Source organism: Nyctereutes procyonoides, unplaced genomic scaffold (assembly GCF_905146905.1).
Source record: "Nyctereutes procyonoides isolate TBG_1078 unplaced genomic scaffold, NYPRO_anot_genome, whole genome shotgun sequence".
In the NCBI taxonomy this organism is placed as follows: Eukaryota; Metazoa; Chordata; class Mammalia; order Carnivora; family Canidae; genus Nyctereutes; species Nyctereutes procyonoides.
In genome coordinates, this window is record NW_026575135.1 from 8,008,765 (window position 1) to 8,036,139 (window position 27,375).

A 27,375-nucleotide genomic window follows, 5' to 3' on the forward strand; every position below is an offset into this window, starting at 1 on the left:
GCAATACAAGTATTAAAATGTAATCAGGGTGACTCCAGAACCTGTACTCATAACCATTAAACTTATGTATTTTTTTTTCAATGACACACAGACTCAGATGTTAAGTGATTTGTTCAAGATTACAAAACTAGTAAGAAGTAACATTGGTGGTTGAATACATATCCTTTGACTCTTAACTTCACTCAGTTGCTTCTTCTGATGTTAATATATGACATGATCTCTCTCTCTCTCTCTCTTAAGGAACCAAAGGTCTAATTTGAGAGAGAAACTATAGATAAATTTAAAAATGTGCTTTGTATGATTATGTACCAGAGTGAGTGCTACTGATAATTATGGCCCTTCAAGGAAAATATATCAGAACAAGATGAAATGGTTAATTATAAAAGCTTTATCAGGAATAATATGAGCTGTTGAACAGGACTTTCTAAATGGTAGTGCTGTATAAGCAAAAGAGAGGCTGTAAAAATGAGGATGATATGTTCAGGTAATATTGTTCTGATTATAGTTAAGGAGTTTTGACAAGGGTGAATTGTGATAATGAGAAAGATTATTTAAACATTTGGAATCTGGTATAATTTTGGGAAAAGTACATTTGTGAGCAAATAAAGATAATGTAAAAGGTTCATGTTTGGCTTCCTGGTATTAAGTGCAAAAGAAAATTCTAGAAGCTAATGTTTACCATTCTTCTTTCTAGTTTCAGCTGTTTCAGTGTGGGGAATGACAGATACCTCAGTCTTGGATCAATGGAAAGCAAGTCTCTTTGTGGAGGAGTTCCTAGAGAAGTATGTGTCCTTAACCTCAATTTCCTCTTTACATTTAGGAGGGAAACAGTAAGTTCTCCAGACATATAAAGAGAGAAGATCCTTTCCTTTGTATCCTCACAGATTTTATTCTTTATTTTTTTTATTTTATTCTTTCATCTGAAGAAAAAGCCCTAATCTGAACACAAAAAAACAGGTTAATATACGTGATTTATACCCCTTTTATTTTTCCCTCATTTATCACATATTAACTGTTCTCTATGCATTTGTGTTATAAAACACACACAGAAACAAAGCAAATATGTTATTATACTTCTTGTAGAATGTGTCTATAGGATACTTCATACTAAAATCAGTCTTTTTTTCCTGAGTATAAGTGCAATTTCAAGGCTATTTGCTAACATACTTTGTCAGAAGATTATTAGTTCAGTCATTCACCAAATATTTATTATATACAATCCTGTATGCTGGATACAGGATACACAAATAAATAAGACACAGTCTCTACTCTCAAAGAACAGAAGAAAATAGGGAGTAGAGATTTATAAATAAATAATTACAAGAAAATACAATGAGAGAAATAGGAACACAGCATAATATAAGGAAGAATATCTAACCCAGTCTACATTGTTAATATAGATATAAATTAGAGATTTCAGTGCAAAGGTAATTTACTCTGTTGCTTCATTTTGTACAAAGAGTGTCGATGAGACCCAAGAAGGATTTAGGTATTATTCACATTTCCAGGCTTTAGTAATTTAAGTTGTCCTTAGTTGTGCTGGAAAGAAATAACCAATTTAAATGTGTCCCAATTCAAAATACAAAGAAGCCTAATATACCATTTCCAACACCTAGGAATTTAAAAGTCAGGTTAGGAAGATAATATATAGACATAAAAAATTAATCATTTAAGAATTAAATGATAAGATGACTATCATAAAGTCTAATCACAAGGCATTAGGCCAACACAAAGTATTTATTGCGTAACTAAACTGAGCGATGAGGAAGCAGGAAGGCATACTGAAAAGAGTTCTGCTCCATTAATTAAAAAATGTGGATTTCAGGTCTTGATTTGAAATGTCAAGTAGTATCTACTTGACAAGTCATTTTCTCTCTCTGACTTCACTCTATCAGTATAATGATACTGGATCAGTGTTCCTCAAACTTTAATGGGCATATGAATCACCTGATGACCATATTAAAAATGGAGATCCTGATTCAGTTGGCCTGTGTTGGGGCCTGAGATTGTGTACTTTTTTTTTTTTTTTAATTAAGTAGTCTTCATGACCAGCTTGGAACCCAACACAGGGCTTGAGATCATAACCTGAGCTGAGATCAAGAGTTAGACGCTTAACTGGCTAAGCCAACCAGGCACCCCAGAATCTGCTCTTGTTGTGTGCTCCTAGATGCGCTGATATGCTGGCCCAGGAACCTACCTAAATAAACAAGAAAAAAGATGATCTCTAAGATCTCTTTACCCCATGAATTAGATTGGTGGGACTGTGCATTTATAAGCAGGAAAGATCAGCTTTATCAAGAAGTAGGAATTGAGGGGCCCCTGGGTGGCTCAGTAAAAGGTTAAGCGTCTGCCTGGGATTGAGCCCCGAGCCTGGGCTTCTTGCCCAGTGAGGAGTCTGCTTCTCCCTCTACCCCTCCCTCTGGTTTCTCTCTCTATGCATTTGTGTTGTGTTGTATCTCTCTCTCCCTCTCTTTCTCTCAAATAAATAAATAAAATCTTTTTAAAAAAAAGGTAGAAATTGAGCTTTTCAATCAAATTGGACATTGAAGGAGAAACTAGCTTGAAAGAAAATATTTTAGGCAAAGGAAACAGCATGTCTGAAGGCATAGAGCAAAAATACGCAGTAAGTCCTCAAGAAGGCAATGATCTAGCTACTGACTCACACAAGATTCATGTATAGGAGAAATGGGAGGTCTTGAAAGAATGGACACCTGATCTTATCTGACCTTCCCTTCATTTTGCAGTACCAAGATAGAGCCCCCGGCAAAGAAGGTGGACCTGTGGCACCACCTAGATCACATTTACATTTCTCAGCTTCCCTATAACTAAGCATAGCCATGCAACTAAATTCTTCCCAATGGGATATTAAGCAAAAGAGGCTTATGCAATTTCTGGGAAATGTCCTTAAAGGAAGCAGCATGTTTTTCTCCTTCACTTCTCTCCTTCCCAACACTGAACTAGAGATGACTGACTCCAGCAATCAGCTTGGACTATACTAACAAGAACTAAATGTATGAGTCAAAGAATGGGACAAAGGAGCTTTAGTCTCTAACACACTGCAAACTGCTTTACTAGCCATGGACTTCTCAACTCCACTTTGTATGTATGTTTAAGCTATTATTAATTTTAATTTTGTCTCGTACAGTAAGATTTAATTTTTAATAGACTTTATTTTTAAAGAAGTGTTGGTTCACAGCAAAATTGAGCAGAAAATACAGAGATTCCTCATGTTAAAATTTAATTTGAAATAATTCTGCTACTGCAATTTTGTTACCTAATGGACTTTAGGAATAAACATTCTGATCATTAACACTAACTAGAGTTCCTAAATCTTGCTTTTCCTCTCATTCTCACCTCTCTTCGTTCCTTGTTTCTGTTTTTGTTACTTAATATTGATTAGAAGGCCTCAATTCTTTTATTAATTTGTTGGTGTACTATGTTTTAACATATATGGGCATTTACTGCCATTTCTTCCTAAGAAAGCTTATGTTCTGCAAAATTACACACTAAAAATAACAGGACATACAAGAAAATTAGCTGCTGTAGTCAAAGTTGCAAAACTTGCAACAGAGCACCAATGAAAATAACTATTCTAATTTTTTAAAAAGCACCAGCAAAGGAAAAATAAACAAAAAAACCTTCACCAGCATAGTTTAAAGACATGTTAAATTCCTAATAAATACATATTAGAATAAATATAGCACTCCTTTTAGCTTGATGGACAGGATAAAGAAGGGGTTGAGGCTATCAAACTATGGAGACAAGGGCAAAATGCAAAAACATCAGGGAGAACCATGCAATAAACTGCCTAGCTTCCAGGAGAGAGCACATAGCCAAGTAGAGTAAGAGGAAAACTGTGTAACAATATTCCCTATTCCTTGTCTTGTTGTATTCAGATGAATGCAATTGAATGCAGAGAATTGCACATATATTTATTTTCTGTACACCTTGTAACTATTATGTGAGGTGGATATTACTATCCCAATAGTAATATGAGAAATATGAGAAACTGAGACTCATTAAATAACTTGCCCACAGTCAATAGTTGGAGCTCTTTAAATACTCAACCCCCCCCCAAAAAAAAATACTAAAATCCTAGTCTGTCTGGCTTCAAACCCTATACTTACTCTATGTTTGGTTTATGTTTCAGATTTCTTGAAATATGATTCATAACCATATAATTCACCCATTTAAAATGTCCAATTCAGTGGTTTTTAGTTTATTGACAGAGTTGTGCAGTTATCACCACAATCAATTTTAGTGCATTTTCATCAACACAAAAAGAAATCTTATACCTATTAACATCCACTCACCATTTTTTTCTCCTCCTCCGGACAGGCAACTACCAGTCTACTTTCTGCTTCTCTAGATTTGCCTATTCTGGACATTTCATATAAATGGAATTGAATTAAAATCATACACCAGTTCTAGTATAGGGAGGGAGTGTAGTTTCCCCAAACAACAAGCAATGCTCTGACGTCGACTGGGTATCCTGCAGTTAACCCAAGTCTGACACTATCTACCCAGAGATACCATCAGATACCATCTGTTAAGGTCTCAGTCCTACAAGACTGCCTCCTCTTTCACCCTACTTTAGAATCCACTTGCAAACAGGTTATGACCCACCTGCTATAGATTGGAGGTTCCAGTAATAACTCCTTAGATTTGATCAACTTGCTAGACAGACTCACAGAATTCACAGAAATATTTTATTTACTGGATTGCCAGATGATTTTAAAAGTATATAACTCAGGAACAACCGGATGGAAGAGATGCATAGGGCAAGGTATGGGAAAGAGGCATGGAGTTTCCATACCCTTTGTCTTCACACCACTCTCTCAGCATTTCCCTATGTTCACCAACCCAGAAGCTCTCTGAACCCCATCCCTTTGTGTTCTAATGAAGGCTTCATTACATGCACATGATTGATTCAGTCATAGGCCATTGACAGTTGATTCAGGCTCCAGCCTTTCTCTCCTCTCTGGAAGTCAGAGGGATGGGGCTGAAATTCCAGCCCTCTGATCACATGGTTGGTTCTCTGGGCAACAGAGAGGTTTTCCAAAAGTCACCTCATTAACATAACCAAATACACCATTAGGAAATTCCAAGGGCTTTAGGAGTTCCTTGCCAGAAATTGGGATGAAGACCATATATATATTTCTTATTATAAAACACAACATGACGCTTACAATGTGGGATCTCCTTTGACTGGTTTCTTTCACTTAGCATAATGTTTTCAAGGTTCAATTGTGTAATAACGTGTATCAACACTTTGGGTTTTTTTAATGGCCAAATAATATTCCATTGTGTGGACATAGCATATTTTATTTATCCATTTTATCCATGTCCATATTTAAAAACATATTTATCCATGTCCATAGTTGATGGACATTTAGGTTGTTTTCAGTTTTTGGCTAGTATGAGTAATGCTGCTGTAAATATTTGGGGGTAAGTTTTTGTGCATACATATGATTTCATTTCTCTAGTAGTAGAATTACTAGATTATATTGGTAACTCAGTATTTAACTGTTTGAGGAATTGCCAAATTATTTTCTAAGCAGCTGTACCATCTTGCATTTCCACAGGCAGTGTATGAAGGTTATAATTTATTTACATCCTTGCCAACACTTGTTATTTTCTGTCTTTTTTATTATAGCCATCCTAATGGGTGGTTCATTATATGTCATTATAGTTTGGATTTGCATTTCCCTCATGGCTAATGATGTTTAGCATCTTTTTATGTAATTTGACTTTTAGTTTATCTTCTTCAAGAAAATGTTTATTCAAATCCTTTGCCCATTTTCCATTTGGCTTATGTGTCTTTTTATAATTGAATTTGAAGAGTTTATTATATAGTCTAGATACAAGTCCCTTATTAGATACATGATTTACAAATATTTTCTTCTGTGGATTGTCTTTTCACTTAGTATCCTTTGAAGCACAATTTTTAAAAAATTTTGATGAAGTCCAATTTATCTGTTTTTTCTTTTGTCACTTCAGCTTTTAGCATCATATCTAAGAGGCTTTGCCTAAGTCACGAGGATTTATTCCTCTATTTTCTTTAAAGAGTTTACCTGGAATTTTTTTTTTTAGACACAAATCAGATCATGAACTGTCTCTGTTATAACCTACTGAAAGTATCCCATTGCACATTGAATAAAATCTAAAGTTCTTACCAGTATTATAATGCCCAACATGATGTAGTCCCTGCCTACCTATCTAAATTTACTCTGTTTCAGTCACCCTGACCTTTCTGCTTTTCTTAGACTATGCCAACCCTATTACTCCACTTTAGGCCTTTGTATAGCTCATTCCCTGCCATTATTCAGGTAGCTGTGGAATTATCAGCTCCTCAGCTGCCTGTTCACTAACTACCCTCTAATAGACCTCTTACCAACAATCTGGTTCTTACTTGATGCCATAATATTTTATTTTATTCATAACAGTGTTCACCACCTGACATTATGTTATTTGTTTGTCTCTCATCCCATTAACAGGTTAGCTTCATGAGGGTAAGAATTTTATTTGGAATTCTACTACTACATTCTCAGTGCCTAAAATGGTATTAGCACACTGTGGATACTCAGTTCATATTTCTTTTAAGTTAAGGAATTAGTGAATTGGAGTGAATTTACCCAAATAGAATGATATGGAAAGAAAGCAAACATCATTTAGATTAGAAGCCGGTGAAATATCAGTATCTACAGTGTAGGCGGAGGAGGAGATGTCAGTGAACAACGAACAGATGATATTGGACATGGAGGTAGGAGAAAATCCAGGAAATAACTTTTCTTCATAGAACATTTATATCTAAGAGGAGAGAACTGACTGGATTTTCTTAAAAATGTAGTATCAATGATTATTACAAATTACTGATCCTATTAGTAGCATTTAAAACAAAAAAAAAGATAATTACAATCTAAATGCTACAATTTAAAAGTCTATAAATATTCACACAGGAATCAATGGTCTTATGAATAATATGGACCTGGGTGAGCTTGTTCCTTATATTGTGTTAAAGAGTAAAGGAGAAATTTAGAGATTTTTTCTATCAATAATTTGAAGATACAACATACTTTTCTCCAGTTACATTGGGGAATTGCATTGATTTTGGTTCTTTCAGTCTGTGTAGGTAATTATTGAGGCTAAAATATTCTAGGATATCAGGAGGAAAAAGGCATACTAGAATGTGTAGTTAAATTGCAAGTAATATATTTATTTGTTAGAAAATTCATTTAAAAGATCTCTTATAAGTCCAAATATCCCAATGTTACAGACAGTGGTAGATATACCTGGATGAATCAGGAAACAGGCAAGGAAAGGGCAAGGTCAAGGGAGCCAAAAAATTGCCCATGATCAGCAACACCAGGATGTTGTTAACACTCTAAGCTTGAAGGAGCAAGGGGACTGAGCAGTAATCAACTCAGTAAGAACTATGGCTAGCTGTAGGAGAGTGGCTGCCTGACATGAGATGTAATTGATGGTACAAGAATGCAGCCACTTCCAAATTGTGGCCCAGGAGAAAAGGATTTGGGAACAATAATATCCCAACTTGTCTCTCTTCCCACCTTTGATCTCCTGCCAATACTTCCTATTGGCTGAACCCAACCAGAAGCAGAGAGCAAGCGAGCTTAGTTCAGGCATGAAGATGACGTTCCCAGGTTGAAGAACAGAATATAAAAGGTTGGATAATGATGTGGAAAAGCAAACATTGAAAATCCAACATAAGGAAAACTTGACAATGCATGGCAAAGTCTAAAAATCTGTATACCTTTAACCTCTTCATTTCTGTTTTTAGGAAACATATTTTGAGAAAACAGGCAAAGGCACAAACATATCCCTTGCAGTATAATGGCAAGCAATTACAACAAATTTAAATTGCCAACAATAGGGACTGTTTGAGTGAATTATGGCTTACCGATACAGTGGGATCTTGTTCATCCATCAAAAATGAAGTGAATGTACATTGATTAACATATAAATGTACTCGTGTTTTATTGTTTACCAGAAACGGCAGGTTTTATAATACTATATATATGAATCCATTTTTGTTTAAAAATATCCAAAACTAATTGAGAAAGTGCGTATTTTTTTAATTTGTCTCAAGTGTTGGGGCTAACTTTTCTCTGTATCTGTTAGAATATTGTAATTTTTCTACAATGAACATATACTATTTGTTAATAAAGATATTTTAAAATGGGACATCATAAAATCAGTAATTTTATAATGTCATAGAAAAACAGTTACAGGAGTGATGACCGAGATTGACCATGGGTTTGAGGAAATTGTTCCAAGTTCAAACCCAAACTCTCCAATCGAAATAGAGGAAGCCAGTTTATATACTGATACGGACTATAATGAAGTCTTTACACCTATTGGCGGTTTAGAAAAATGTTCAACACTTCAAACACAGAACAAAGGTGAGACATTTGTTATTTCTATTGTTATAAAACATTTCTTACTAACATACAGATTTTCATTTTGATGAGTGTTTTTGTTTTATTGGATTTTTAATTTTTCTATTTTTTAAGGGTATCCACCTGCAAAATTATAATTCTAAGCTTTGCCACATTAGGAAAATATTTTTGTGTGTGTGAATTTGATTGTTTTTGGAGTTTCTGTGTCCTGGACATCAAAATAGCCTCAGAGATTTGATCATACTGTGCTCACACCATATTACTATAACCAGATCTGATGACAGCAATCTGTTATAACATTAAAATAGTAGATTATTAAATGATGGCTGTATTTTATTTTCTAAAATATGCTCAAGATTTTCAGTCTCATCTAATTGATATGAAACCATAATTCAAAGTACAGATGCATTAGTTGCAGTATTACATCAGGAAACTTACCTCGTTTTTACAAGTTTACCATAATTAATAATTAAAGTACATTTTATCCAAACTATATTCCAAATTTTCATCTTCCTTGAGGGTGCTGAATTCTTCCAATAGTGTAAAACTTGCGAGAACTACCTTTAAGACTTAAAGTTTAAGATATGCTATAGTGTGAGCTACAATAACTTAATAGATGATATATATAATAACGGTTCTTTTACTGCTGTTTTTATGTAAATACATAAGTTGTGTATAAAATTTTTACTGTTGGCAAATAGGTATGTGATGATTTAGTTAGATCCCTGTTAGTTAAAGATGAAAGAGTGTGAGAGATTTGCATTCAAGACTAAACTTGAGGGGCACCCAGGTAGCTCAGTTAGTTGAGCATCCAACTCTCTCGATCTTGAGGTTGTGAGATGGAGCCCTAGGTCTGGCTCTGTGCTCAACAGGGAGTTTGCTTCTCTCCCTCTTCCTCTTCCTCTTCCCTCGCTCCCCTCCTCCCCGAGACCCCCCCCCCACTCATTCATGCACACAGTCTCTCTCTCTCTCTCAAAATAAACAAAATCTTTCAAAAAGAATAAAGACTAAACTTTAGAACATGATATTTTAGGAATAATCTGAATTTGGAGTCAAAAGATTTGAAGATAGTCTAAATCTCCACTTTAAAAGTGGTGTAATTTGAAGACAGCTGTTAAAAATTTTATGGTTTTGGGGACGCCTGGGTGGCTCAGCAGTTGAGTGTCTGCCTTCGGCTCAGGGCATGATCCCAGAATTGTGGGATGGAGTCCCACATTGGGCTCCCTGCAGTGAGCCTCCTTCTCCTTCTGTCTGTGTCTCTACCTCTCTCTCAGTGTCTCGCATGAATAAATAAATAAAATCTTAAAAAAAATTTGTATGGTTTTCAAATTTCTTCTATAATATCTTTTAACTTATTCTTCTAATTTCTTATAAAAATACTTGTGGGGATCAACTAGTATATTTGTACACGTAATGAGATAGTTTGTAAAAAAAATGACAGATATCCAAACATAGCTATTATTATTAATGTGGAAAACTAGAAGCCATTATTAGTAAACTTCATGATATCTGTCATGAACCAGAGTCAGAAACTTCCTAAACTACTATTCAGTGAATGAAAATATGCTTGGGTTTCCAAATACATATAAATTATCCATATCCTATATTGCCTTAGGGGTCCTGTGTCATTAGACATCATTTTATAAATTTAGATTTGCCAATTTCATTTATTATCTTTGCAGCTATATTGATTGCTGCCAGATTTATAGATATTTTGGTCTCATTGTTTAAATCAAAAGGAATGCATTCTGTTTTGAAATTCAACTGATACTATAAATTTTGTCTTAAATGTAGTTAATTACCAAATTATATGTTAATGTCAAAACATATGTTTCTTTAAGACAAAAACAGTGGGTAATTTTCTTTTATTGTTGGTGTGTTGATATATACTAATATTCCTACAACACTCACATATTATTTGTCAATAAATGTAATTATTTTATGAATATCATTTCAGATGTCCTAGCAATATATAAGCAAATGCAAATGTAGCTTTATTTTAAATTTAATTTTATTTTTATTATTTTTTTAAAGATGTCCTTATTTATTTAACAGAGAGATTGAGAGAGAAAGAGGAGAGGGGCAGAGAGAATCAGGCAGATTCTGGGCTGAGTGTGGAGCCCGTTGCAAGGCTCAATCCCACTACCCTGAGATCACAACTTAAGCTGAAACCAAGAATCAGATCCTTAACTGACTGTACCACCCAGGCATCTCTATTTTTGCTTTAAAAAAAATTGTACATGCAGACAGTTTAGAGAATCAAATAGTTACTCAAAATTTGTAATAAAAAGCAGCAGTCCTCTGACTTCATCAACTACCCACATGTTTTTTTTCTGTTTTTAAAATGTATTTAAAGTGTAGAATGTGATAATTTAATATATATACATCATAAAAGATTCCCATCATTGAATTAACACATCCATCACTTCACATATTTACTTTCTTTTTTTTTGTAAGAACACTTAAGTTCTATTTTCTTAGCAAATTTCAGTTATACACTGCATAGTATCAACTATAGTTACTGTTTTATACATCAGATCCTCACACTTTATTCATCTTCTAACTAGAAGTTTGTACTGTTTTACTAACCTTTCCTATTTCCCCACAGCCCAGTCCCAGGCCTTGGCAACCACAATTCTACTCTGTTTTCATGAGTTCTACTTTTCTTTTTTATTCCACATACAAGTGATATCATGCAGTATTTGCTATTCTCTGCCTGGCTTATTCCACTTAGCAAAATATCCTCCATGTTCATCCATAATGCAAATATCAGGATTTCCTTCTTTTATAAGATCAAACAGTATTTTCTTAAATCTGTGTGTATAAAACACATTTTAAAGAAAACAATATTTTCTTTACCAATTGTTTTCTTTAAAACACATTTTCTTGGGATCCCTGGGTGGCGCAGCGGTTTAGCGCCTGCCTTTGGCTCAGGGCGCGATCCTGGAGACCCAGGATCGAATCCCACGTCAGGCTCCCGGTGCATGGAGCCTGCTTCTCCCTCTGCCTATATCTCTGCCTCTCTCTCTGTGTGTGACTATCATAAATAAATAAATAAAAAATTTAAAAAAAAAAAACACATTTTCTTTATCCACTTATCTGTGGACAGACCCTCATATGGTTTCCACACCTTGGCTGTTGTAAATAATGCTGCAATGGGAGTACAGATACCTCTAAGACAGTGATTTTGTTGCCCATCTGTGTCTTCCTTTACAACATTTATCTTTTTTTTTTTTTTGTCTTATTGTGCTGACTAGGACCTCCAGGACATTGTTTAATAGAAACAGTGATGTTACCATCCTCATCTCATTCTTGACAGTAAAGGAAATACTTTAAAGTTTCATCATTAAAAATGATGTGTAAATATCATTTCAGTGGTGAATCATTTACAATGCCTATGTCAGTTTCAATGGTTAAATGTTGGAAGAATTTACTTTATTGGGTTGAAGAAGCTCTTTCTGTATTGAGTTTGCTAAGAGTTTTTGATCATGAAATAGGACTGAATTTTATTAATGTTTCCTACATCTGTTAAGATAGCTACATCCTGGGGATCCCTGGGTGGCACAGTGGTTTGGCGCCTGCCTTTGGCCCAGGGCGTGATCCTGGAGTCCCGGGATCGAGTCCCACGTCGGGCTCCCAGCATGGAGCCCGCTTCTCCCTCCTCCTGTGTCTCTGCCTCTTTCTCTCTCTCTCGCTGTCTATCATAAATAAAAATAAATAAATAAATCTTTAAAAAAAAAAGATAGCTACATCCTAAATATGAAGAATGTCCCTTATTAAAAACTTCCAAACCTTTAATCTAAACATAAATCGTTTTTCTATTGGGATCATATTGTGTCTGCATTATATTATTTTTAATTGTTAACATTATCTTGAGAACATTTCACCCTGCACTTGGCTTCAAAAGCATTCTTTGTTCTTTTAATGACTGCAGTTCTAAATCTTATGTATCATACATTCCCCAATTTGAGAACACTAATGTTTTTAATTTCAAATATGTACATAAATGTATGCTTCCATTTCCTATTCTTTCTGTAGAGTAAATTCATGGAAATGGAATTATTTAATATAAGTATTTTTTTAAGCCATACACTCACTAGCATGATATGAGAATATCCTATTCATACTAGCCTTATCATCATTGGGTATATTTACTACTGATATTATGTTAATACATTTTAATCAATGTGATGGGCAGAATTATATTTTACTTGGATTTTAAAAATTATTTATGTTTGGGGTACCTAGGTGGCTCAGTAGGTTGAGAGCGCAATTCTTGATTTTCGCTAGGGTCATGATCCCAGAGTCCTGAGACCAAGCCCCGCATGGGGCTCCATGCTGGACAGGGAGTCTGCAAGATTCTCTCCCTCTCCTCTCCCTCTGCCGCTCCCCCTACTTGAGCTCATATGCACCCACACACTCACTGTCTCATTCTCTCTCTAAATAATAAATAAAATCTACAAAAATTTTTCATTTTTACTGGACATTTGCATATTTTTATTTTGTGAAATGATTTGCTTATCTATTTTTCTCTTCTTACATTTTATCTGTACATGTCAAAGATATATTTAATGTATATTTAATTTAAAACTAACCAGGCCATCAATGTTTTCCTTTAAGGTTTCTTTCATTGCTTTTATACTTAGAAAATTCTTCCTAAAATTAGAAAAATATGTATTCATGTTTTCTTTAAGATTTTCCTTAAGATTTTGGTATCATTTATGGCGTAGTCTTTCCTTTCTTTACTGATTAGATATGCCACTTACAAAATATGCTAAATCCTTGCCCACATTAGAGTGTTTCTGGATATTATGTTCTATTAATTTGTCTATTATTGTACCATACAGTTTTAATTATTTAATATATAATAATAACATGTATTAATAGTATCTTATTTTTTGTTTTTAAATTTTTTCCTACTCTCATGTATTCTTCTAGATTTACTTTCAGTAAATCAGTTTTTTAATTTCCAAAAGAGATCTCTTGAGAAATTGTAATGCCATTGAAATTTTTTACTTTTTTTTTTTTTACCATTAGTCTTACTAACCAGGAAAATGATTTATCTTGACTTTTATTCAATTTTTTAAATGGTCCTCATTAAACTTTTATAATTTCTTTCATATTCTTTCTGCACATTTTTGTTACGTTGATTTCTTGATGTTTGTATACTTATCATTATGAATGAATTTTCCATTAATTGGGGGGAGGGTTATATACGTTTGAAAACCGGAGATTTTCTAATTTTTTTTTAATCAGGCACCTAGTGAACTCCTTTATTTGTTTTCATTTAGTAATCTTGGGTTTTCTAGGTAGATAAAGGAATCTTCGGCAAGAATAAACTTGTCTGTCCTATCAGGTAGATCTTGACTGTTTCTTTTCATAGTTAACTAGCAAAATATTTGCTTCTTTACAATAGAGGAAAACAGTCTTCTCATATCTGTATAGAAGAGATATAATAAAGTAAGGACTCCAGGAAGTGTTGTATAACCTTAAGAATATACGGAAGTAGCACCCTTCGTAAAACTTTTGTGTGGTTACAAAGAACATTGGTTGTAGTGTGTTGCTGCCCTCAAGTGGCTCTATCAAAAATGAATGGTTGGAAAATAAGACCTCATAACTGGTAGATGTTTCTTTCCATAGACTTGCAGAAATAGTAGGATGAGCCTACTCATCTAGAAAGAGAAAATGGCTAGAGGACCTCTTGGGGATATAAACAAATGCTGTTTGGATTTTTACTACTAATACGACTTCAGTAATCAGAATGGATATACAAATGAACTATTTTTAATTGTCAAACATAAGCCCTGTTTAGATATGGAATCGATGCTAGCTCTCTTTGGTATATAAAAGAACTATGCCAAATTTGTTATGGGAAGCTCTTGGCCATTAAATTATCAGAAACTTGGCAGGTTCAGATAAGTAATCTCTTAAGAGGCTAGTTTATGGAACAAATTCTCTTTTGGCACTTCAAGGTAACACCAGGCAAAGGGATGTTTCCTGGCTGCCTGCTTAACACCACATATTTATTAGACACATGCATGTCAATGATGTAGTTGGTCATGGGAGTCATCACTCCATGCTATTCCTCTCTCATGACATTTTAAATTTACTTAACTGAAAGGTTATTACCCAGAAGAAGAGATTGTTGTTCCTGCTTCCTTGTAGCTTTGGCTTTGGGGAGTTTGGCTTTCTGAATAGCTCTTCATCTAAACTTATTATTTTCCCTTTCTTCCTTCCACTCAGGAGCTTATAGTAGAATGGGAACAGGTTTTACATTCCTCCCTTTGGTTCAGAAAGTGTTAAAGCACTGACGTAGTTGGCTAAGATTCTAAAGTAACCTGAACATAATAGGGTGGAGATCGATGGGAGAAATTTATTCCAGTAATTAACTGTTAGCATTAGTGTTTCCTAATATATGATGTATCACACTTGTCAAGTACTTTGCCATATTACTTTCATTATAATCAATTGCCAAAGAAAATTTTATTTCTATTTTATACCAGAAACAATTTTTTAATCATTACAGTGATAGAATCTGAATTGATCTCATTTGTAGGTTTTGTAGACCATCTCCTTTCCCTACATCTCTGAGCCTCTAGGGATGAATTCAAGATTTTAAGAGGTAAAATGATGCAGAGAAAAGACTAGGTTCCACAAAAGTCAAATGCTTTTATTTCTTTACAACTCTGATTAGGCTACCCCTGGTTATTTTGGAGGATATGGCTGCAAGATATTTTCCACCAATTATTAATCTTTGTTGAAAAGAAAAGCCATTACAACTCTTTCAGGATGTTTGGTTACTAGTCAGTGTACTAAGTAATGCTAAAATTTACTGAGCTTTTGCCTATATGCCAATCCTATGCTGCATGCTTTATATGCACAATACAATAAAGAATTAAAGAATTTAAAGGATGTTTAAATGGATACTTGGAGTAACTAACTAAATCCCTTTGTGTAACTTTTAGATTTTTTCTTATTCCTTTACATTTCTTTTTTTCAGATTTATATATTGATGAAGAAATACTTTTTGTAAATAACTTGATGACATATAAAAGTCAACTACCAACTGTGCATACTCTGTTGAGTAGGCTAAAACCATTTTTGATAAAGGACCCCATTTTAGATTTCAAAGAACAGATCTTCACAGAAGCTAATTTCTTCAGGTACTTAATTGTCTGATGCAAATATTTTTAAGGGAGAAAATATCTTTGTATGCTCACAAGTCTAGATGTTATCAATAATAATATTTATCATTTATCTTAATTCCAGGTTTTTCTCTTTTTTTTCAATTCCAGTTTTGATCATTGTGTTAAATTATTATTTAATTTGGTTGGCTACATTTAGTATGTACCTTGCTTTTTTTTTAGTAGACACTAATTTAATGTTTTATTTTTTGTTAAGGGAACATTTCTCATTTCAAGGAGATTTGAAAAGTCTTGTGAAAGAAGATTTTTACATGCATAAAGAGAACTTTTGTCAGGAAAAGCTAGAAGATACAGTAGGTTTAAATAAAACTAATACTTGCTTTCGGTAATATTTTTATAAAAGTTGGTAAAGCACACTTTTATAAATTTCAGTAATATGCATTGACTATCTACTATTGTCAAGTTAAAAAAGACTTGGTAATAGGTTAAATATACCAGTAATGGAGTCAAATTTACTTTAAGATAGTGGTTCTAAACTGTGGTTGCACATTGGAATTACTTGGAGAGTTTTAATAAAATCCTGGAGCCTGGGTCCTACTCAGATGTATTTTGGTTGATATTGTGCAGCCGAGGTATAGTGAATTTAAAAACATCTCTTAGTGATTTTAATAAATCTACCTGGTATAGAACATTAAGTGGTCATATTCTAATTAAAAAATTGGAAACCAGAGCTAGAAATGTTGATTTTGATTTGTGAGTTACACACAAAACAGCACTATGTCAGAGAAGTTTCTCATTGAAGTAGTAAGAATAAAGATGATCTGAGACTTCATTTTAGGTGCTGCCTGTGGTTAATAAGGAAGATAGCATCATTACATATTAAAGATCAAATTCCTCAAAGGCATCCCTTCTTTTTTAGCATACAGTTCCAATAGACACAAAATTGTTACTATGATATTATTATGTAAAGAATTTTAGCAGTTGAGAGTGCAAAGAATTTTTTACAATTTAACAAACTCGGAAAACTAGGCCCATATAAATTCAATGCATTTACAAATTAAACATTTTTTTGAAACAACTGAAAATGTTTCATATTTGGGGCTTTTCTTAAGACATTCAAAGAATATAGATAGAAATGTCAATATAGATACAGATACAGATATCATAAGGCATTGAAAGGGTTTCCTTACAATTAAAAATGTTAATATACATGGTGAAAATATTAATTTACTTATTAGCTTCTTTTCTAGTCCCCCCATCCCTCACCTATTAGCTCTGAGAATTGTGCACATAGAATCCTGTTCTGTAGGAATAAAAAAGAAGTGTATTTAATGACATGTAGCAAAGATCCATTCCATTTCATCTACCCTTTTAACTTCTCTCCGTTCACTATTTCTCATCTACTACAGTGATTATTTTTAATTCAGAAGTTTAGAAATTTGTTATTAGGCCAAAAGAAGATATTTCTGCATCTAGAATACTGTACATCACTAGTATAATCAGTGGCCATAAAAGACATTACTCAGAACATTGCTTGTAGTATATTTTTGGCTACTATACCTCTATTTTTTAAAAAGATGTTTTAATAACATTAAAATTTTTGAATATTTAGTTAAAATTTGATACACCAATTAAACAAATTATATCTGTTTGTGAGTCCAGAAATACTTACCTGGAAAACCTCCCTAAAAGCTTGTTTTACTTATACTATTTCAGCCATCAATTTTGTCTGAGTGTGAATTCTTAATATCTACAAGCTCCAAACAAGAAGCTGATATTCCATCACTCCCCAAACTGAAGGAATCATTAAACTTAGTTCCAGAAATAATAAATTATGCAGATGAAAATGAACTTTTCAAAAGAGGTGAGAATAAATTTAAAAATCCGTTACTTGTAAAAACTATTTAATAGTGTTTGTTATAAAAGCACTTGACTAAACTGTTTCCTGTTTAAAAAACCTCCGGATTTTTATTTATTTATTTTGAACTCCCAGATTTTTAAAAAGTGTTCTGCAGGTAAATCTTAGAATTATTGTTGGTGAGACTCTTTTCTCATTGTCTTTCTCTTTATACACTTGCAAACTTAAAACATCTCTGAAATTAACCATTTCAATATAATTATACAAGTAAAGCTAAATCACCTATGACTATACTAATTTTTTAAAGTTGTTTTCTAATAAACAATGACAAAGTAGTAACAACTTCTATGCTGACTTTAGTTAGATATGGAGAAGCTCAGAGTAAGATCCTGATTCATGGAATCAGGTAACTGGGAGAATCATAACCTAAAATGTAGATATTTTTTATCCCAGTTAGACTTTGTCAATATTGTTGAATTTTTCTGATGACAATTTAAGCCCAGATATTTAACTACTCTTTTATAAATTCCAATTGAAATCATTAAAGATATATAATATTAGGGAGGAGTGAAGGGAGATTTATGATATCCATTGAAAACAGGGATGCTTCCCATTACTAGATCACAGACTTGAAGGAATTCTTACAGACAAGACTAGATCAAGTATCAGCTTACAAATCAAAGCAAGGGAATGAAAAATCAGCCTGAGTAAGTTAATCAAATTCATACCAGAACTTGAGAATTTAGCCGGGCTTAAAACTGCAGGGTGGCCCATTGGCTTATTAGCAGGACACAAATCCATGAGTGCTAACGTAAAGGACAAGTGACTTTATTGACTGACTGTTAGGTTCCACTCCCAGCCTGCAGTTGGCTCTGATAGTATACTAAGTAAAACGGTGTCATTGCCACAGAGGAACGAACATTACAAAAAACCTGATGTGGTAGTTCTTATGCTGATAGTAGTCTTTCTTACTTTTCTTTTCAGATCGTACTGCCAAGCATGGAAGTGACATTGAGGATATAAAATGCAGCTCCACAGAAATTTTGGCCATTCAAAGCCATTGTGAACCAGAGTATAGTGAACCAGGTAGAAATTTTGGATGAATCATTGAGTTTATCAGCGGTTAGCTATATGTGATATAAAAGTATAATACACTCACATGTAAGGTCTACTATGAGACAGTTTTCATGTTTAAAATTTTATTATTGCAATCCAAGTTGTCATTTTTTCTCTTCTCTGTCCATTTACATTTGTTACTATCATTAACCGATTATCCTTCTAGCATCAAAACAGCATAATATACAGAGAGTTACAAAGACTGAGGAAGAGGAACGGAGGAAATAGCATTAATATTTAAATCAGAAATCTTATTATAGTTCAGTAAATAAAATTTTATATTTTACCTCATTATTAGTAATCTTGCTGACCTTTGTGCTTTTGTAAATTTAACTTTTTAATCGATTAAAACAATCCTGGGCAGCCCGGGTGGCTCAGCGGTTTAGCGCCACCTTCAGGCCAGGGCCTGATCCTGGGCACCCAGGATTGAGTCCCACATCAGGCTCCTGCATGGAGCCTGCTTCTCCCTCTGCCTGTGTCTCTGCCCCTCTCTGTGTGTGTGTCTCTCATGAATAAATAAATAAAATCTTTAAAAAAATTAAAACAATCCTATCATTATTGTTACTAATATTATCATACCAGATTTGGACTCTGAATCTTCTTTTGTTCCACTGTAATATCAAGTAGTGTTGCTTCTTAATTATGTTGATGAGGGGTACCTGGGTGGTCCAGTTGATTAAGCATCTGCCTTTGGCTTAGGTCATGATCCCAGGGGTCTGGGCTCAAGCCCTGCATCGGGCTCCCTGGTCTGCTTCTCCCTCTCCCTCTGCCCTTCCCTCTGCTCATTTACTCTCTTTCTCTCTCTCTCTCTCTCTCTCTCTCTCTCTCTCTCATAAATAAATAAATAAATAAATAAATAAATAAATAAATAAATAAATAAATAAATAAATAAAATATTTTACAAATTGGGTAGCTATTTTGATGATACTATTATTTAGTTACATTTATTTTATTATTTTATTTATTTATTTCAGCGGGGGTGGAGGGAGGTAGGCAGAGGTAGGGGGAGAGAGAGAATCTTACACAGGCTCTACGCCCAGTGTGGAGCCTAATATTACAACCCTGAGATCATGATGTGAGCCAAAATCAAGAGTCAGATACTTAACTGACTGAGCCACCCAGGTGCTCCTGTAGTTACATTTATAATTAAATCATATTAATCATCTATTTGGAAGTTTACTGCTTTATTTATGAAAGTGTTAGAAACACACTGCTGCTTATGAAAAAATGAGTTTCAGTTTCTTTTTCTTTAATAAATTTATTTTTTATTGGTGTTCAATTTACCAACATACAGAATAACACCCAGTGCTCATCCCGTCAAGTGCCCCCCTCAGTGCCCGTCACCCATTCACCCCCACCCCCCGGCCTCCTCCCCTTCCACCACCCCTAGTTCGTTTCCCAGAGTTAGGAGTCTTTATGTTCTGTCTCCCTTTCTGATATTTCCTACACATTTCTTCTCCCTTCCCTTATATTCCCTTTCACTATTATTTATATTCCCCAAATGAATGAGAACATACACTGTTTGTCCTTCTCCGATTGACTTACTTCACTCAGCATAATACCCTCCAGTTCCATCTACGTTGAAGCAAATGGTGGGTATTTGGCGTCTCTAATGGCTGAGTAATATTCCATTGTATACATAAACCACATCTTCTTTATCCATTCATCTTTCGATGGACACTGAGGCTCCTTCCACAGTTTGGCTATTGTGGACATTGCTGCTATAAACATTGGGGTGCAGGTGTCCCAGCGTTTCATTGCATCTGAATCTTTGGGGTAAATCCCCAACAGTGCAATTGCTGGGTCCTAGGGCAGGTCTATTTTTAACTCTTTGAGGAACCTCCACACAGTTTTCCAGAGTGGCTGCACCAGTTCACATTCCCACCAACAGTGTAAGAGGGTTCGCCTCTCTCCGCATCCTCTCCAACATTTGTGGTTTCCTCCCTTGTTAATTTTCCTCATTCTCACTGGTGTGAGGTGGGATCTAATTGTGGTTTTGATTTGTATTTCCCTGATGGCAAGTGATGCAGAGCATTTTCTCACGTGCATGTTGGCCATGTCTATGTCTTCCTCTGTGAGATTTCTCTCCATGTCTTTTGCCCATTTCATGATTGGATTGTTTGTTTCTTTGGTGTTGAGTTTAATAAGTTCTTTATAGATCTTGGAAACTAGCCCTTTATCTGATACGTCATTTGCAAATATCTTCTCCCATTCTGTAGGTTGTCTTTTAGTTTTGTTGACTGTATCCTTTGCTGTGCAAAAGCTTCTTATCTTGATGAAGTCCCAATAGTTCATTTTTGCTTTTGTTTCTTTTGCCTTCGTGGATGTATCTTGCAAGAAGTTACTGTGGCCGAGTTCAAAAAGGGTGTTGCCTGTGTTCTCCTCTAGGATTTTGATGGAATCTTGTCTCACATTTAGATCTTTCATCCATTTTGAGTTTATCTTTGTGTATGGTGAAAGAGTGGTCTAGTTTCATTCTTCTGCATGTGGATGTCCAATTTTCCCAGCACCATTTATTTATTGAAGAGACTGTCTTTCTTTCAATGGATAGTCTTTCCTCCTTTGTCGAATATTAGTTGACCATAAAGTTCAGGGTCCACTTCTGGGTTCTCTATTCTGTTCCATTGATCTATGTGTCTGTTTTTGTGCCAGTACCACACTGTCTTGATGACCACAGCTTTGTAGTACAACCTGAAATCTGGCATTGTGATGCCCCAGCTATGGTTTTCTTTTTTAAAATTCCCCTGGCTATTCGGGGTCTTTTCTGATTCCACACAAATCTTAAAATAATTTGTTCTAACTCTCTGAAGAAAGTCCATGGGAGTTTCAGTTTCTGAAGCCCACCCTATAAATATGTAATTCTGTGCTGGGCCACCCAGACTCCACACTTATTAAGGCAAAGAATTAGTCTCCATTAATACTATTTACTTAACATCACCAATATTTAGTATGAAGACAAAAATAGTATTGTCTCCTAAGTACTGACAACTTAAGTTGTCAGAATTGAAAGCATAATTATACATAAGACTCTTAGAATTTCTCTCATACAGTAAACTCAATAAAGTTTAGTTGTCAGTGTATTTTTTAAATCACTACTATCACTGTTGAGACAGCATGTGATATATGTGTAATTTCTTATAGATGGAAATTTAAAACTATTATTTTGTATTTCAAGTAGCCCAAATGTCTTTTTATTAAAACTTTGTGTTGGGGATGCCTGGGTGGCTCAGCGGTTAAGCACCTGCGTTTGGTCCAGGGATCGAGTCCCACGTCGGGCTCCCTGCAGGGGGCCTGTTTCTCCCTGTGCCTGTGTCTCTGCCTCTCTCTCTGTGTCTCTCATGAATAAATAAATAAAAATCTTTAAAAAAAATAAGTAAAATAAAACTTTGTGTTGTAGCAGAATGATCAATATAATAGTCACTTACAAAGAGTTCTAAACTAAATTTTATTCAATGTTTATGTAATTAATTATTTTTTAAACTTTTTGTATTCTAGTGGAGTTAGAAATGCCATTAACTCATCTACATCTAACAAACCAACCTTCTTCCGTGACTTCATTATGTACAAGACTTCAGACATTTCCATTTTCTCCTGTTTGTAAAATGTAAGTAAAGATTATGGCTAGAACTCAAATTACAATTCAAAATAACCAGTCATGGGCAGCCTGGGTGGTTCAGCGGTTTAGTGCTGCCTTCAGCCCAGGGCGTGATCCTGGAGACCCAGGATCAGGTCCCACGTTGGGCTCCCTGCATGGAACCTGCTTCTCCCTCTGCTCGTGTCTCTGCCTCTCTCTCTGCATCTCTCTGTGTCTGTCATGGATAAATAAAATAAAATCTTTAAAAAAAAATAACCAGTCTTTAATTAAATCCCTCCATATAAAAGCAATTTCCAAGATACCTCTGTGAAAGAATGTAAACAAAAACAGTGTTTATAGTAAGCAAATAGAATATATGAATATATATGTACATACTTATTTTTATACGTATAGAATATCTTTAAAAAGATGCAAGAATCAAGTAACTTTGGTTATGTCTGGGAGGGAACTGGGTAGCCTGGCATACCCATGGGAGCTAGTAAGTGATATAGCCAGGTTCTTTCATATTTTTCGTATTTTGAATGTGAACATATTACCATTTAAAATAAATAACTTGAAAAATTTTAAAGATCTGGCACTAGAACAATTTGCTTAGGATATTGCCACTGGATACCTGCCAATGGAGCTCCCACTATTGGCACTCACTGCTATGAAAGACAGTGTAGTTGTATATTTATTTGCTCAGGCTGCCTTAACAAATACAATAGATGAATGGCTTAAACACCCAGACTATGGTAAATTAATTTAAATTTATTTAGTTCGGAGGATAGAAGTCTAAGATTAAGCAGGACTGGATTCATTATGAGATGTCTTTTCTTGGCTTCATCTTAGGTAACTGTCTTCTATCTTCTTTTTTTTAAAAAAAGATTTTATTTATATATTTATTTGAGAGAGAGAAAGCATGAGCAGGGGGAGGGGCACAGGGAGAGAGAGAAGCAGACTCCCCGCTGAGCATGTGAGGTCTGACACTGGGCCCCTGAATCCCAAGATCATATCCTGAGCTGAAGTCAGCCACTTAACCAACTCAACCACCCAGGTGCCCTGTCTAGCTTTCTCTTCTTACAATCTTTCCTCCATGCATGTCTATGTCCTAAATTCCTATTCATATTGGATTAGCTTCTACCTTAACCACCCCATTTTAACTTAATTATCTCTTTAAAGGCCTTGTCTACAAATACAGTCACATTCTGAGGTACTGAGAATTAGAGCTTCAATATATGAATTTGCCCTCCAGTGGAGTCTGAGATAGCTTTTGTTGCTATCTTCTACCATGTGGCATCGTGTATCTTAATGTTTTCTAAATTAGATCAGTCTGCTATCCGGAATTGTCGCTGCATTTCCTTTCTCTTATGCCAGTTACAAAACTAGGAGCATAACCAGTCCATCCCCTTTTATCCCCACTGTAACCTTGAAACTTAATGAGTCCTAAAATAATACACTTTCTGGAAAATTACAGGAAAGTCTACAAGTGTCTAACGAATTATTCGCAGAATGGATGCTGTGGGAGCTGAGTATTGAGTTTTGAGTTCTTAGCTCTGATTGGCTAATCTGTCAGAGGAGAATTCAGAGGAGAATTCCAGAGGGTTTTTGGGAGCAACTGGAGCAACTTATCACTAGCTGCTCAGGTTTCTATTTAATGGTCTCAGGAAGGTGTCACAGCACACAATGAAGGAGTCTGGTATTGAGGGCCCCAACTAGCAAAGGATTCATCTGGCAAAGGATTGTGTCATTTGGGGAATAAACCTATGATATATAGAATCTACCGTGAATCAGAACTGCCCCTATCCGATTCTAACTCTAAAAATAATCTCACAGAACAAGTACAGAAACTACTTATAATTTGTTTAAATACTTTTAGTTCCTTGGCTAAGGTGCAGATGTTTATTTGCAGGGCATGTACTATCTTTTTTAGTGCTCTTTTACTTCACATACCCTAATCCATCTATTAGGGCAGATTGATAATCAAAAACAGAAACTAGCAGATATTAGTACAATCTTGAATTTCAATCGGATATTAAAAGTATTTACTTAATTATCATAAACTTTTAATCACACAAGCTATATATCTACTTACTCTTATAACTCAACTAATTAGAACTTACAAAACTTAAGTCTTTTCTATGTATTATTATTTTCATAAGTTAGAACAAAAAAGGCTTTTTAAAATTAGCCATAGGTTCTAGGGCCATTGGAAACAACTTAAAGAGGTCGTCTCATCATGCTACATTCATTAGCAAGAGGTAAATCACTTCAATTTGGTTTATGAATATAAAAACCTTAAAATTCCTGTTTAAAAAATGGATTTTCACCTCAACTGTGAACCTAAAAACAAAGAAAAAAGTGTTAAAATAAAAAAAGAAGGGAAAAATAAAATGTAGTGTTACTGTACCTTTAACTTGATTTTATGTCCCCAGTTACTTCTATTTCATAACACAAGATTTTGGCTGGAAATATAACCAGTTAACAAATATTTTGAGTGCTTACCACATGTCAAACTCTATGCTAGATTTTCTGAAGCTGAAAAGTCTGTGTAGCATCAGACTTTATTTCCATGCTGATTACTGAATTACGAACTTATTTTTATGTATGACTAAACAATATATCAAATTCAGACATGTCTTCAGAAAGTTATATTAAAAGTAAGAATATTTGTTTATTTTATGGTCTCCTGTTGGCCTTGGCTTGCCTTCCTTTTGCCTTAAAGTAATTACCTATAATCTGATGAGTCTGCTTGTCAAAGAGATCTTGGTGTAAGGTTCAAGAATTATCTAGAATCTCACATTTTGCCACCTCATGATAGATTTGGGATTATGTTGGTAAACTGGATAGCTTAGACATAAAACCTAGCTTTCTACTATCTGAGACTGTCAACTTAACTAGCAGTACTTATAATTAGCGTGCCCATATATGTCCCATATGAACAAAGAAACAGAATACAATCAATTCTTTCTTTGCAGGGGGTTGGGACACCTGGGTGGTTCAGTGGGTTAAGTGTCTACCTTTGGCTCAGGTCATGATCCCAGGGTCCTGGGATCAAGCCCCACATTGAGCTCTGCATTGGGCTCCCTGCCCCATGGGGAGCCTGCTTCTCCCTCTCCCTCTGCTGCTTCCCCTGCTTGTGCTCACTCTCTCTCTGTCAAATAAATAAATAAAATATTTTTAAAAAATTCTTGCCTTGGAGTGAGAGGTTTGGGGGCATAGATTAAAGGGTTTGTGGATTAGTGTTATTTTCCCTACCAACGCCATTAACTTCATAGCTACTGATAAACTATGATTTACACTAATTGTCATGCGTCTTTCTTCCTTTCTCTTCCTGGTACCCCAAGACATGCAAACAGACATACATCACTCACACACCCACTGAGTTTGAAGAACCTGAAATAAACTTTAGCACTAAACTTTTACCTTCCTAAGAAGTTAGAGGGGACAACTTTTTCACAATGACCCTCAACCAGGAGTGGCTCCAGAATTTGTTTAGAACGGACTTGGGGACAGCAATTTCATAAAAATTTGTATTAAAGCTATTGTTTTATATATATTTTTTTATTTTGGGTGGCTTGTAGGGTTGGTGCCAGCACACTTCATGGAAGGAAGTGCTAAAACCCTCCTAAGTCAGCCTCCTCTGGCTCCAGGTTCCCTTGAGGGATGTGGAGGTAGGGGTTGAGATATAGGCAAAACAGGAGCAATTCAGAGGCTAACAAATTCCCAAACCTTCCAAGGGGAGGAAAAGTAAGTATTTGAAACTTGGTCTGTAGAACATGCTACTTCAGTCCACACATTTATAGAGTAAATTTTTCACTTGCTTTTGAATGTAAAAAAAAAAATACTTAGAACAATAATTTTCTTAAGGCTCCATCCTGGGACACAGGGATCATGACCTGACCCCAAGACAGCTACTTAACTGAATGAGCCACTCAGGCACCCTGTGGAGCTTTTATTTTATTTTATTTTTTAATTTTATTGTGGTAAGAACACAATGTGAGATCTATCCTCTTTAAGTATCCGATAAATAATTATTGACAGTGTTGCACAGCAGATCTCTAGAACGTATTTATCTTAACCTAACTGAAACTCTATACCTGTCAATTGATTAGTAACTTCCCGTTTCTCCCTCTCTCCAATTTCTGGTAAACACCATTCCAGTTTTTGATTTTGGGAATGTGACTATTTTACATATCTCATAAAAGTGGAATCATTCATCTTTCCATGTCAGCTTATTTCACTTAGCAAAATGTCTTCAAGCCCATACATGTGGTTACATACTGTAGTAGTTCTATTGTTAATTTTTTGAGGAACCTCCATACTGTCTTTCAAGGTGGCTGCACCAGTTTGCATTACCACCAACAGTGCATGAAGGTTCCCCTTTTTTCTCAACATCCTCACCAACACTTGTTTCTTGTGTTTTTTTTTATTTTAGCCATTCTGATGGGTGTGAGGTAATATCTCATTGTAGTCTTGATTTGCATTTCCCTGATGATGAGTGGCAATGAGCGCTTTTTCATATAGCTGTTCGGTAGATGCTCCCCATCAGGTTGAGGAAGTTATTTTCTTTCTTTTTTTAAAAAAGATTGATTGATTGATTGATTGATTGATTTAACAGCGAGAGTGAGCTAGCCCACAAGCAGGGAGAGCTGCAGGCAGAGGGAGATGGAGAAGCAGACTCCCTGCCAAGCAGGGAGCCCAACGTGCGGCTTGATCTAAGGACCCTGGGATCATGACCTGAGCCAAAGGCAAATGATTAACCAACTGAGCCACCCAAGTGCCCAGGAAGTTATTTTCTATTCCTTCTTTCCTTAGCATTTTATTGGGAAATCATGTTTTATCAATTTCTATTTCTGCATCTATTGGGATGATCATGTTTTTTTCTTCCTTTTGTTGTGTGTTAGTATGGGAAGTTACATTGATTAATTTTTGAATGTTAAAGCAACCCTGCATTGCTGGAATAAACTCCACTTGGTTGTGATGTATTATCTTTTTAATATATTGTTGGAATAAGTTTGTTAAAATAGTGTTAAAAAAATAATTTTCTTAAAATTTTAGTATGTAAAAAGGCTCAATATTATTAATACATTAAGCTTTAACTCTTCATTCTCAGTAATTTGCTTTCTGCTGAAGAATCAGCTCACAAGTACTGGATGATGTGGCAGTTAGAAAGCTGCAGAAGCTCTTTGAACCCATTTTTGTTTACAGGTAAAGATTAATTGATTTTTGAATGCTAAACAAAAAGTAAATGTGAAAAGGTAT

The 27,375-nt window shown here is 34.9% G+C and overlaps 1 protein-coding gene across 1 annotated transcript in view; it reads left to right on the top strand.

The window, feature by feature from the left end:
* Positions 1-27,375, top strand: part of SHOC1 (shortage in chiasmata 1) — an 80,983-nt gene that overhangs the window by 5,171 nt on the left and 48,437 nt on the right. Inside the window, exons 2-9 of the mRNA XM_055301551.1 lie at positions 695-782; positions 8,236-8,420; positions 15,418-15,580; positions 15,819-15,940; positions 17,286-17,426; positions 18,405-18,506; positions 22,032-22,140; positions 27,227-27,321. Coding sequence (XP_055157526.1) covers positions 695-782; positions 8,236-8,420; positions 15,418-15,580; positions 15,819-15,940; positions 17,286-17,426; positions 18,405-18,506; positions 22,032-22,140; positions 27,227-27,321 — 1,005 coding nt within the window. The remainder of the gene's footprint in view (positions 1-694; positions 783-8,235; positions 8,421-15,417; positions 15,581-15,818; positions 15,941-17,285; positions 17,427-18,404; positions 18,507-22,031; positions 22,141-27,226; positions 27,322-27,375) is intronic.